Raw genomic sequence first — 13,530 nt, 5'->3', positions numbered from 1 at the left:
CCTAAGCAGCTCTTGGGAAATCCTATGAAAGACCTTCCCTTAAAAACCTGTGGGCATAGGGGGATTAAACACCCAAACTTTACAATGTGGCATCTATCAAACAAAAAAAAGGATGTGTTTTCACCTACTAGTTTCAAATAAAAGGTCACTAAAAGGCATTGAGCTGCATCCTTCCAGAACCCTAGCAAAGGCACTCAGAATCATAACATTAGTGTGGCTCTATCTCCCCCTCAATACATTTGTTTCTTTAATTCCAGACCTATGAAATAAGCAAGATCTGCTCTGCTGGTGCACTTTATTTCATCACATTTCACAGTTTCAGGAAATTGAAAAACCTCTAAACTTCCTTTAAAACAGGGCAAGTGCCAAAAAAAAAACCACCTAGGAACGCAATTTTTTAAGACATTCTTGCAAGAAGAACTAAACTATGAATATATTTAAAGGTAAATAACACAACTTTTTGCTTTCCCTGCAGCACAATCCCTATGTAAAGACACTTGCTTTGTACCATATTCTGTGTAAAAACCCATCACGATAATGCTAATAAATGACAGTTTATCAGTGGTTTCCTGGACAACACAATGAAGGCTGTGTAGTAGATTAACTAAGGTTTCAGAACATTGTATTAAAATAGTTTATTAACATTGAGACAAGACACACACAAAAAAAATCAGCTTTTACAAAAATAAAAGCATTATATAGTAATAAATCTTGCCTGCTTAGCAAAAGTTATCACCACAACTTGAGGCTGCATATTGTCTGGTAGTCTTTTACAGAATTACCTTGAGCTTTAACCTTCCCAGAGTTACCTGGCCCAAATGTTTAACACTCCACATTAAACTCCTCCTTTAGACAGATGCGTATTATCCAAATACATTCTCTTACTACATCAAACAACACAGTAGCACAGATTTTCTTCACCAACCTCGCCAAGCTTGTACAGCTATTGTAGGTCCTCTAATTAAACTGTACTTAGGAAAAGAGAATGATCATTTACTTAGTCTTTTCTTGTCCACATTATACTGACAGCAAAAAATCTCCCATCTTCAGAGCGTAAAAATGTTCATTATCAGAGGTGACAAGTAAACATCTTGGGTGGTGAATTACTTCTTTTTCTTTTTTTTCTTTTCATCTGCTGCCATTTTTAACTTTACTTCTTCCTCAGGAAGCGCTCCTAATTTCTTCTTCTTCGCATTCTTTACCTTTTCTTTGATTGCTTCAATATCAATCTTTTTCTCAGTGGTGGCTACACAGTAAGAAATACAAAGATTGTTGTTTCTCCAGTTAAAAAAATAAAACATTTGAGAACATAAGCTCTTACTCTGCAGATAGTGTGGTTTTACTTTAACCTTTACAAAAAGTTAGAACTATTAGAAAAGGTTACAACTATTTACTCTATCTTGTACCAAAGTTGTGCTGTAAGTTTTTCAACTAAGTATTGCTTTCTGTTTACTTGAATGTAAAAGTTATGGCAGCATCACTGTAAAACTGAAAGGCAAAAATTTATGAAGCTCAAACAACCAATTGAGACTGACTCTTCAATGGAGAATTACAATTTTATAGGCATAAAATTATTGGCTAGACGATCTTTCTACTGTCCCTGGCAATCTCTGGGCATGGATCTTAAAACCAGCATTTTTTTTGCATGATCTTTCTTTTTCCTAGGCTGTATTTACAAAATCACTCAGCTTAGAAATTGACAACAGAAGATTTTACAACAGGAAAAAAAATGGTCACCTTTCTTTGTTTTCACAGCTGGCTTTTCCTTTGGTGGGATAAAAGCTTTATTTCTTTCTTCTTGTCTTCTCTTGACTGCATCTGCTTGCTTTGCCTGAAGGTACCAATAAAAAGTCAAGCAGCAACAGAGCAGGGCAAAAAAGGAAAAAAAAAAAATCAGATTCCAAGTCAGCAATCAAATGCTTTTTAACTGGACCCTGGATTGATACAACTTTACCTTTATCTCTTCCATTTGCTTGCGTTTCTTCTGTCTTTCTTTCAAGAAGTATTCACCACTTGCCAATTCTTTATCAATCTGTGTAAGACAAGCAGCAAGAAGCCTCAGTTAATTAGGCATTATAAGCCAGACCTGTAGTATCAGGGAATCAGAACATGACAGAAAAGGCCTCCCCACCTCTTTTTACAAAGAACACAATTTCAGGTGTGCTATATTCCTACATAACCAAATAAAGATTCAACTGACCTGGCTTTCTGGCTGTGGAGGTGGGAACGGTGTGTACTCCTTCTTAGTATTTTTCTTCTTGGGCTCCTTGCGTTTTTTCAAGTTCTTCCGCTTGAATTTAGGCAAAAATCTTTCCCAACTTTGTGTCCTCAGTTCAGGATCTTTTGCTAATTCCCTTTTGATCATCAAAGTCTTCAGTAGTTTCAGAACATCACAAAGAAGTTATTAAAAAAAGGGTATTACAGTAGAAGCCAAGAGATCCAAAACAGAATTTTACTAGACTTTCTTAGAGGAAATATGCTACATTCAAACCTTGCACATCTCACTTCAGTAAGAGCAGAGGGGCTTAATTATGAACAGAATCAGAAACACATCTCAAAACAGGGACAGAATACACAGGAGAAGGTGCTTCAGTTTAAATGAGCAAGTATCAAGCCAACAATCAAAGAGAAATTTTCCTTTGATTTTGTAGATACGGCCATTATGGTCTTATGGCAACGTATCCTAGTAAAATAAAGGATATCAAAGTCAGTGGTTTTTATAAAGCAGCACACTACAGAAATTCTCAAAATAGATTACCACACAGAAACATGTAACTTTTTAATATACAACCCTCTGGGAAGAAATCGCATTTTATTGTAAACAAACATGCAGTGGACCATGCTAACCTTGATGTTATATATGGGATGTATATTCTTCATTGTGTCCAGAACAACTTTTCTGACCTGTATTGAGTACAAAAGAAGGAGAACAGAAAGCTTATCAAGCACTTCATATGCTAATCAATTAAAATATCAGCTATAACATACTGTGCTTCCTCTGCCACCCCAAAGTAGTAACATTTAAAATTACAGAAACATTAAGGATGGAGAAGATCTCCAAGATCATTGATTCCAGTCTTCAAGAAGCTAAAGCACAGGGTTAATTGGAAGGAAGTTCAAAAATGCCAATACTATTGTCATGCTTCTAATAGACTCCAGCAGGCCCCACAAATATTATTTTCATGTTACCATGGATCTTATGGTGTCGTGAGGAACTTGCTTTTGACAAGCATTCTTCTCCCATATAGTTATTAAAATATATACAGATAATTTTTCTTCAAGACAGAAAGATCTTGGAGTCTAAACAAAATTCAGCAGCTAAGATAATACTGTGGACATTCATGCAAATGTAGCTTACTAACACACAGCTGAAAAGTCAGTGAGATACTGCTGAGGTTGCCCGATTTTGTGTCTCACCCACCCTTGAGCTGGGCACAGAAATTTGTTTGCTACACAAATGGCTCATCTACCTCATCTTACCTCTTTTAGGCCACTAAAGGGTCCAAGAGCTGAAACAGTGTTGCCTTGCACCATAATATAACAGTTTGTTAACAGTTCCAGGGCCTACACCAAAAATGAAAAGAAATTAGTATAATATGAAGACATGACACAAATTTGGGTCTCAGTATTGTGTGGTTACTACGCCTCTAGGAAATACCTTCAGAGTAGATCCTTTTGGCCCAAGCAGCCGTGCTCTTCTTTTTATAAAAGTCTCTCTCTTCCTCACCAGAGAGCCTATCTTAATGATGTCACACGCAACATCATCCTGAAGGATACGAACTGCCTAAAGAGATGCAGACAATGTCATCTGAATTCAAATGTATTACTCATGGCAATCAAGAGAATACTTCAGTTTATTCTTCTCCCTTTGCTTTCAGATATATTTACTTAAAATATATATTTTCTTTTACTTGACTCACTTGAAATTCCCACATTTTTAAAACGCAGTATTTTATAACTATTATGACTGAATTTAAGTATAATATTGTGATAGAATTTAAGACAAAAGACAGGCATTATGATAGATAAAAACTTTCAGGATTTATTACAGACCTGCTCAAATGGAACACTTCTTGCCAGAAGTTTTATTAAGTCTCTAGCCCTAATGATTGCATACGGATCAAAAGTCTTCTTAGTGGTAGTGACAGTCATGCTTCCCTCAATGAGATCCAGCGCTGCATTCACGTACTGCAGTATTTGAAAAGAAACACCAGATCAAAATCATAATCCAGCTTTGACAGTAAGCAGCTAACTAACAGAAGGTAGATCTATTTTGCAAAATTTCTTGAGTGACTTTTAGCTTAAGAAAATTCACATACACAGAGACAAAACCCAGACTGAATATGTGTCCAAGGCCCAAAGCACCACCTCTCTCATCTCCCTGAATTCAAGCACAGCAAAGCTGTCAGTGCCTGGATGATGAGATATTTGCTGCTGCAAATACTGTGCTGACAGCATTTACAAAGAACTGCAAGTCTGGCTACACAGTTCTTCACCGATTTTGATGACAAAGAACAACACTGTTAATTCAAAAGGCAAGCACAGTAGAAATTCATGAACATGGTATTAGAAAAGCAACTTGCACTGTTTTCATTAACTTAATTACAACCTATATGTCCCAAAAGATAAAGTGTAGTATCAAAATGGTTAAAAGTTCATACATGTTCCCCCAAGGCTTTCTGGACAAGCGGCCAGCACTCTTTCAAGTATGCTTCTCTATACTTCGGGAACAACGTTGCAAAACTGCTTTCTTCCAGCAGCCCTCTGGGATTATCCTCTCTTGTAAAGGCTGGCTCTTTCCATCCATCTGGCACAGTGAGAAGTTCAGATTCATCAACTGCTATTAAGAAGAAAAAAACCCAAAACTATTGTTATAAGAAGATTGATTTAATACACTGTTAAGTGCGGTTTGCATCTCTTCTGACCTTAGAAAAATTACTGCTTTAAATCCTTTATATATATTAAAAAAAAAATAAAAAAAGAAGAAATCGCAGCTGAGATATGCGCTGTTGGTCTGGTATACACAAGATGATTATTCAAGTATATTACACAGGAACAAGGCACAACGTGAGGCGAGGAAGCCGAGAGCGGACACACCACAACACGGCACCGCCGCTGGCGGCCCCAAGCACCACCAGCCGCCTGTGCCCTCCACAGCGCCCCACGGAGCCCCCCTCAACCTGTGGCCCTCCTGGCCAGCCGCCAGTCCCGCATCCCGCCCTCACCTGGCGCCGCTTTCTTCTTGTTCTTGTGCTTTTCTCTGTGCTTCGGGCCGGACTCGGGCCCGGCCTGCTCCTCGGGCACGGCCGCCATGTCCGCGCGCGCCGGAAGGGGCGGGGCCGGGCCGCGCGGAGCTTCCCCACGCTCTGTGGGACCGCCCGGCAGGCGCCTGCGCCCCAAACGCGTGCAGAAACACCCGGGTAGTGCGGTGCTCGTAACTACAGGAAACGGGCTCCTGGCGAGACCGGGTTCTTCGGCTGAATAACCTACTGTTCAGTTGATGAATCTGGATAGTAAATAAGGAATTTAAGGCTTTCTGGGGGATGCTCTTCGTCCTCTTCCCTGCCCCTTCCCGTACCTGTACATGAGCGTTTCCTTCAATGAAAGAGCAGGAGTGTGCCTCCTCCGCTGTCTGCTATGAAGACCATGAAAAGCCAGTGGGGTGAAAAACTGGAGGAGACCTTTAAGAGCAAAAGCACTCTGAGGCAGGACAGTGTTGTCTTTGGCAGGTGTTCACTGCATTTGTTCATAAAAACCTGCAGTCGACGACATTTAATTACCTAAATGATGAGGAAGAGACTTCTATCACCTGATCTACACCTGAATAAAATACTAATTTAAAAATCAGTTTTGACCCTCCTAAAACCTTTCCTTCGGACCTTCCTTCCTGTTTTTCCTCGCTGAAATAAACAGGGCCAGGAGACTTCTTCTCCTTTATAATGCCTATATTAAGAGTGATCAGCTCAGGATTGGGTGGCTCGGCAGGGCTGCAGTCCCCGTCGCGTCTCCCAGGGCGACTCAAAGGAGGAGGATATGCGCAGCTTCGTCCACTAGGGGCAGAGCCGGGGATCCAGTCCTCGTGGAAGCCTTAGGGCGTGACGTCCCCGTCAGATGTTGATCCTGTGACCTTCCCAGGTGGCTAGTCCCGGCGTTGGGACCACTCCGTGCTCAGGGCGAGAGGGGCTCCGAAGGTGTTCAGCATCTCTGCAGGCTCAGCACTCGGCTCCTCACGTCCAGACATCACTTTAGTCTCTCAATTCTTATTTGGCTCGTTGTTTTTGGGGTTTCCTCGTTGCATTTCGAGTCGGGGTCCCACAAAGCATTCTGGACTTTGGAGTCACTTTGCATAACCCCCCCCACCCTCTCAGGTGTCTTCCCTATGTTGTAAGAGAGCACTGCCTCGGGGGGGGAGGAGGGGGCAATCTACCGCACCCAGCCAGGCCTTTTACTAATACAAAAGAGGAGATAAGCCTTAACGACCCGGTATTACAATAACAAAGCACTAAGAATCCTGGCAGAGACCGATCTGGCGGCGTCCCTGTAACTCTTTCTCACAAAAAAAATATTAACCGATTTTTTGTTCATAACACTCGCCTGCTCAGTGTGCCAGCCCTTTGCTCACCCCCATCTCCCACAACGAACAGGACTTCTGTCTGCGAGCCTGGCATCGAGCTGATGCAAGCTTTTAGCCGTTCATGTTAATTTCTGTCTGCCAGCATCCTTCAGGCAGGGGCCGGGAGCGGTTCCTGGAGAAGGGAAAGCAGCTGGAAGGGGATCTCGGGGGCGCCTGGCCGAGGGTGCTGGCGGCGCTGGGGGAGGCTGGTTACCCATGCCGGCCCCGCTAGATGGCGCTGCCCGCCGCGCTGAGCCCAGCGCCCGGACGGAGCTGCCGCCCGCCGGAGGGACAGCACCGGGAGGGATGGAGGCTGTGGGGAATGTGCTCCCCCTCCGCCCAGGCAGCCCTGCCCCGCCCGGCACCGGGCTTGGGATGCCGAATGCCATCGACATTGAAAGGTTCCGTGCCCCTGGACAAGCACAAGGAGGCAAATTTGCCTCTCTCAGCTCTTGGCCACGGAAGCTTCCTGGGGCTGCTTGCCGGGCTGGCATTCCTCAGCGCTGCAAAGCCTCTGAGCTCAGGACGGGCTCCTGCTCCGCTACAGGCACCCGGTGGATGCGAAGGGAGAGCTGCGGCTCCTGGGGAGGCGGTACGGTGGACCGCATGAAGCGCACGGTGCGCGTCTCTCATCTGAATCCTGCGCACGTGTTGTGAAAGCACAGCAAAACAGATTTGGAAAGAGTTTGAGGGACGATAATTAGTTTAGTTCTGCTCTTTAGTGTCTGATGACTCCTGTGGTGCAGCCCATGAAAAAATCACGGGAGTGGGCTGTGGAAGGGGCATGCCCTCAGCGCTGGGCGGTGGGAATAAGGCTCCTGGTGGCATGAGAGAGTTAGAGGGGCTGCAAACCATAGAAGAGAAATTACAGGCTGCAGCCTCTAGCCTGCCAATGTAGTACATAGCACCTCCTATGTAGTGTGCTTGCTAGCTTGTGTGTACATCCCAGGCCTCTGAGTGGCAGTGACAGCCTACCCATGTGCCCTGTCCTCTCCTGCATTCCAGCCCCTCGGCCAGCTGATGCTCAGGGGGGTCACCGAGCCCCAGCCCCTGTGCTGGAGGAGAAGAGAACGGTGTGTGGGGTAAGGGGCAAGGGACAGGGGCCTTGTGACTCCTTTTTAAACCATGGGCAACCCTCTGTGATCCGGTGCTGCACTGAAATGAGTCTTTGCCTGATCAAGACAGATACACTGAAAACAACAGAAAATAGAGGCAGTAATGCTAACAGACTTGGAAGATGTGATTTGATAGGGGTCCTCAGGCCCCTCCTGTCTGATTCTTTGAAGGAGACAGTAATTTCTCATCTTTCTCTTACCTCAGTATCTGCAGTCTGGCTGGATACAAGGAAGCCACTTCTCTAAAACCCTAATAGGATCAGGATGCTCCCGCAGACTTTCTCTGCTGTTCCAGACAGCAGTACGTGTATATAATTTTTACTAATCTCAGCTCAAATGCAATAACCAGCTACTGCTCATTCAGAGGGGTTAGGAAGCTGATGACAGCTAGCTACAGGGACAATGGCTGCTGAGGGGACAGGGACTGGCACTGGTGTCCAGGTGACTGGGACAGGGATTCTGCAACCCCACAGGAGCAGGGTCCTCTGCACAGTGGTTTGGAGCTGAGCTCCCAGGCAGGAGGGACAGTGTAAGTGCCCCCGCAGTGGTGGGGCACAGTTACCACAGGTGGGGATGCAGATGCTGTAAATCACTGCACCCCCCCTTCCCCCAGGGTGTGCATGCCCTCCCAGCTCTTCCAGGAGCAACATGTTTTCCAAAATCACCTTTCACTGGCAGCACATACCATGTTCAGTGTTCTACCCAATGCAGTGTGGGATGGAGAGACCGAGGTGCCACGGGCTCCTTCAAAGACCTTTGTCTGAGTAGTACAGATCCTAGTGTAGCAAGACCCCTACACTTGCTGGAGCCATTGCTGTGCTTGGGAGGACCTGGCTCAGCTCTGTGTGTGGGTGTGTGGGTCTATGTGCAAGTGGTTTTTTCCTCTTAAAAATAAAGTGAAGGAATGAAGCAGCACAGCCTCCCTTACACACATTTATATGATAGGATAAATAGGCAGAGCACTGCTGTTAGAAGGAAGGTGCCTCTTTATTATGCAGCAAAGTAATTATTTCCCAGTCAGTAGATAGGACTCCAGCCACTTGGCACTTTCTTACGTGCCATTTTCCAATCCAAAAGAGAGACTTGGGATTTTGTGATAATTCAAGCAATCAGATGAGCTCATGCACATGGCATTCATTTACTAGAAACGCCACACAGATCCCATTCAGCCTTAGCACTCATAAATCCATGTGACACTTTTATCTATTTATAAACTTTTAACAGCAGGTTATGATTGTTATGCAAGCCATTTTCCAGGGATTAATAAGCAGCTTTTGTTGATGGCAGCAAGAAGGGCCATTAACTGCTCTGGGACAGTCATTAATCTGTAGTAAATGCTAAGCACCTGGATCATTTCTATGTAATTAAATAATCAATACTCCCTTTTGATTCAAATAAGAGGAGAATTGTATTTCAAATTTATCTTGGCTTAGGGTGTTCTTAATTCTTTTATTTTACAAGGCAGGAGGCACATGGACAACCGAAGTTTTCTCCTGGTGTAACAGGCTCTTAAATTACCAGGTGTTTTATATAAAACCTTTCAAGTGGTCAAAATAGCATTCAAACTAGCCACCAAAACCAATTCATTGGACTGGATGGAGAAAAAAATAATCACATGTTGTCCTTTTTTGTAATAGTCTACTTTCATTATTGGAATAAAATTAGGTTACTTGACGCTGGGAGGTAGACTGGAAGAATTTAAATAATCAAACAGAAACCTCTCCTGCCCAGCCACCCTCAGAAAAGTCCATTTTATTTCATTCCCTGGCTCACACAACCTCTGTGTCCTCAGGTGGATGAGTTTGTGGTGTTGTTTCTCCATCTCCCTCTCTCTCTTCCTTTATCTCTCTGGGCACGGGTGTGAGTCACTTCTCTGGTTTTGTTTTCTTCTTGTCTTTGCTGTGGAATCCATTGATCTGCAGAGGTGCTCACAGATGATGGTATTGGTGTCCACTGCAAGAACACACCGTGGTGGGGCTGCTGCCCTCTCCGTGGTGAGCTCAGGAAATGCCCCAGCAGCAGAGTTCATCCTTCCCTTTGGAAGAGACCAGAGAGGACAGTTCCTGCTGAACCCTCAGGTAAAAAGGAGCTGGAAAACAAGAGGACTGTAAGCCACAAATGCATCTTAAAGGGCTGGCTTGAATAGCAAAGCAGAGATAATTTGGGGTAGAAAGAAGAACCCAGAATAAGTAGGAGGAATGTATGGGTAAAAAGGACCATAGCTTTGTCTGGGAAATTACTTGTTTGCAATAAAATTGCTGTCAGTTTAGGGGCAAGAAAAGGATGAGAGCCAAACTGGGAAAGGAATTTAGTGCCATGAAATCAAACCAGCAGGTTTAGATCAAAAGGTCTTTGGAGCAGGAAATGTGCCTAATCATATATTCATACAGTGACTGACAAAATGAGGCTTTTGTCTTGATTTGAGTCTCTGGGAATCATAAGAAAGCAAACACCAGACCAAGGCAAGCTGCACCAGGACCTCTGAGATATACACAGAGGAGTGAAAATGAGAGTGAAGGTGAGTGGGGTCAGGGATAGATGTATCAGAAGCTGGGGAAGACAAAGGCAGGGGCCTGAGGAAGGCAGTGGAAGAAAATGCCTAAATCATTTTACTGGTCCAAAGCCTCAGAGAGGAACAGAGTCAAGTGGGGGTGAGAAAGCATTTGGACCCATCAGGTTTAGAAAATCTCCCAGAGCAACCATGAGTTCCCAAAGGCCCAGTAGGGACAGCTAACAGATTTCTCCAGCTGTCGCAGTATCCATCCTGTTTAGATAATGCCTAACATGGGCTGTACCTGCCAGGGCATAGCTGGTCTAATGCCTCTTGACTCCCCAAAGGAGCAGGTGTCCCTCATCACCTGTGGATGATTGTGGCAGTAGAGCACCAAGTGGACACCAGGTGCCCAGAGGCTCGTGTCTGCTGCAGCACTGAAAGGTCCTCTCTGCCAGTGCTTCTCCCAGCCCTTCTGATGGGGAAAGGGGATGATCCTATCTCAATGAGGGCAGGAGAAGCACCCCCAAGCCCCCATCCTCCCTGAGACAGAGCTGTGCCAGGGCCCAGCCAGAGCAGCGCAAGAGGATCTGCTGTACTGCTCTCTGTAAGCATGCAAACAGCAAACCCATTCTTAGAGGCATACCATACCCCAGGACTGTGGATTGAAGCTGAAAATTCCCCCCTGCCAAAAGGTCTTTTATTGTAACTTTAAAGTCATACCTGAGAAAACAGAGTTTGAGCCTGGTTTTTATTTAGGAATTTGCCTGCTCATGTGCCTTATTCTGAAGCACTCCAGCAGGCTATTTTTCTCTTGCACTAGAATCTGGATATTATTATGCAGATTTCCACTCTAGCAATATTACGGCAGAATAAATAGCTCTGCTATACACGAAGGGGAATCCTATTACATCTTCAGTAACTCTCACTAAGCATTATCGCTATTATACCAATTGAAGAGACAGAAAACAATTTTTAATTAAAAATATTTATAGCAGGCATAATACCAACTGCCAGTTTCACTATCCAGTGAATGATTTTGCAGCTGGTACTAATTCTCTCTTATTTCTATGAGGTTAGCCAATATCAGCTGTTCATTAAGCAGAGGACATTTCAGGAATATCCGTATTATATGCTGTAACTAACTAAGAAGTTCTTCCTTTGACAGATATAGGAAATCAAGATTGCTTGGCTATGTTATTCTGGGACTTCATAATGGAGAGGTCGTTTCCCAGTGATCTGAGTGGGCTGCATCATCAGTTTTATTCAAATCAATCCTACAAAACTGCTTTCCAGCAGATTAGAACATTTTAATTAGCAATATATCTTTTGTCTTCTATCTGCAGTGGAATAAGGGGTGGGAAATTGATGTCAGTACACCCTTTCTTTTACTGGGAGAGCAGCATAATCAGAAGGTGTCAGCAGAACCACAGGCAAATTAATTTTGAGATGCAGAGTGATTCTCCTCGCACTGAGCCGGGCCAGGCTGTGTGGGCGAGTTCACTGCTGCTGTCGGTGCCAGACGCTCCGGGGGGCAAAGTCTGATAAGGCTCCCTTGGGTGAAGGGCATGACAACAGCCCACTGGCTCATCCTGAACATTCCCACACTTGCTGTGCCACAGAGCACATAAAACCTCAGTTCCTGCCCTTGTTAGATGTATGTGTCAGTAAGTGTGCATATGTGTAGCTGTAGGTGATGGACAGCTGTCCCTAGAAGCTGTAAAAGCACCTATCTGCTGCAACCATAGCTCAGGCTCAAAGGAAAACAGCAGGCAGAGGATGAGCTGCAGAGGAGCCCTATTCCCACATATCCTCCATCCTCCTACCTCTCTGTGCCATAGGACACGTGTCTGAAATATGGAGCTGGAACATTGCCTCTGCCAGTTTTGTGTACATGGAGAGCTCTTTCCCCATAAATGCAGGGATTAATGACAGTCAGTTTGTCCTTGGTTCACATTCGTGTGGTTCAGAGGGATTGTGGCATGCTGAAGGTTCCAGCTCATAAAATCTAATACAAACTTCTTGTTCCCTGTATTCACCCCAGGATAGCTGGCAGCCCAGTCAGTGAGGAAATCCCCTGGTGATTTTTCAAAGGAGCAGCTGGGAACTGACAAACCAAGCAGCTCATCATAACCTGGCATGCGAATTGCTAAATCCCATATGGTTATTGTTTTTCACTTTAAAATATTAGCAGTGAGTTTCAAAACACAGAATTTAGCAAGCTGTGTTTCATCACTGGAAAGATCAAACCCCGTTTGAGTCTGTGAAGCCATTTACAACATGCTTATCCTTCCACCTGCAATAGATTTCACAGCAATTTCCCCTGGCCTGTGTCCACAGTGACAGCAGAGGGGCCCAGGGGGAACAGCTGGAAAGATGAATGATGTGAAATGGTGGAGATGGGCATCTGTGAGAGGAGCAGAGGCTTTCCCAGGAGGTGATTCAGAACAAGAGTTTAAAGTAGGGATGTGCTCTGAGTCACTTCCAGGGGAGCTTCCCTCTGCCCACTGCCTGCAGACTGACCTGTGAAGAGCAGCTGCTGTTGCTTAATTAGCCTTTGTGAATATTCTGCTTTAATCCATCTTTAAAGCGCACAAAAGCCTATCATGTCTGTGTGCTGCTCTTGCTCTAGGCAAGATTGCACCACTTATCAACAGCTTCAAGAAGCTGAGATTCACCAGCAACATATGGGAATGTCCAATCTCTTACAACCCTTTTCTCTTACCTACAGGGAAATAAGGATGTCAGTCAGCTAAAGAACAAACTCTTTATTCTTTGCACAGATGGCCATGAGGGCTTCCAGAACACTTTGGACTGAGTGTATGGAATGCAGCAGTTCTATATGTGACTTTCTCAGTAGTCCTAGGCGGGCTCTGATTTCAGCTGTTTCCCTTGGTATTTCATGGAAGTGAGCAGTGTGTATTTGAGGAAAGTGCCATTTGGCTTCTGAAGGCAGCAAGCAAAGTTTCCGTGAGAAACATTATACTAGTCAACCCCCAGGAAAGGCAGTCTGAACAAGTGGAGCAGCAGAGCATGAAGCATTCCTTCTTATCTTTTTCCTTAGCTTTTTGTGAAATGGCACATGGAAAGACATCGTATTAATTCTCCAAAATGTTTTTAGAATAACAGTTTTCACCAGTCCTGGAAAAGGGGAGTCCATCAGTGTAGTCAGCCCTACATTGTGCCTGAGAACCTGGGTATCCATTTCCAGGGCTGTTACTATGCTTGGAAAACCATTTTCCTTGCCTACACTGTAAATTTTCATGGACTCAAACTTTTTCTAAGTGCAGGATGGCAATTTGAGATAATCC

The 13,530-nt window shown here is 44.4% G+C and overlaps 1 protein-coding gene across 2 annotated transcripts; it reads right to left on the bottom strand.

Moving 5' to 3' along the window:
• Positions 1 to 620: 620 nt before the first annotated feature.
• Positions 621 to 5,381, bottom strand: KRR1 (KRR1 small subunit processome component homolog). 2 transcript variants are annotated; one of them, XM_074539710.1, is made up of 10 exons: positions 5,226 to 5,381; positions 4,662 to 4,840; positions 4,054 to 4,188; positions 3,659 to 3,784; positions 3,481 to 3,564; positions 2,848 to 2,904; positions 2,201 to 2,371; positions 1,955 to 2,032; positions 1,738 to 1,831; positions 621 to 1,246 (listed from the first exon to the last, which is right to left on the bottom strand). In XM_074539710.1, the coding sequence occupies exons 1-10, from the start codon at positions 5,311 to 5,313 to the stop codon at positions 1,104 to 1,106; spliced, it is 1,155 nt and encodes a 384-aa protein (XP_074395811.1). In that variant the 5' UTR covers positions 5,314 to 5,381; the 3' UTR covers positions 621 to 1,103. The 2 variants fall into 2 exon arrangements, with proteins under 2 accessions (XP_074395811.1, XP_074395812.1); XM_074539711.1 differs by having other exon boundaries at positions 4,662 to 4,837; positions 5,226 to 5,379.
• Between the last annotated feature and the right edge of the window lie 8,149 nt (positions 5,382 to 13,530).

The sequence above is a fragment of the Zonotrichia albicollis genome, chromosome 4 (assembly GCF_047830755.1).
Source record: "Zonotrichia albicollis isolate bZonAlb1 chromosome 4, bZonAlb1.hap1, whole genome shotgun sequence".
Lineage (NCBI taxonomy): Eukaryota > Metazoa > Chordata > Aves > Passeriformes > Passerellidae > Zonotrichia > Zonotrichia albicollis.
This window is presented reverse-complemented; position numbering and strand designations above follow the sequence as displayed.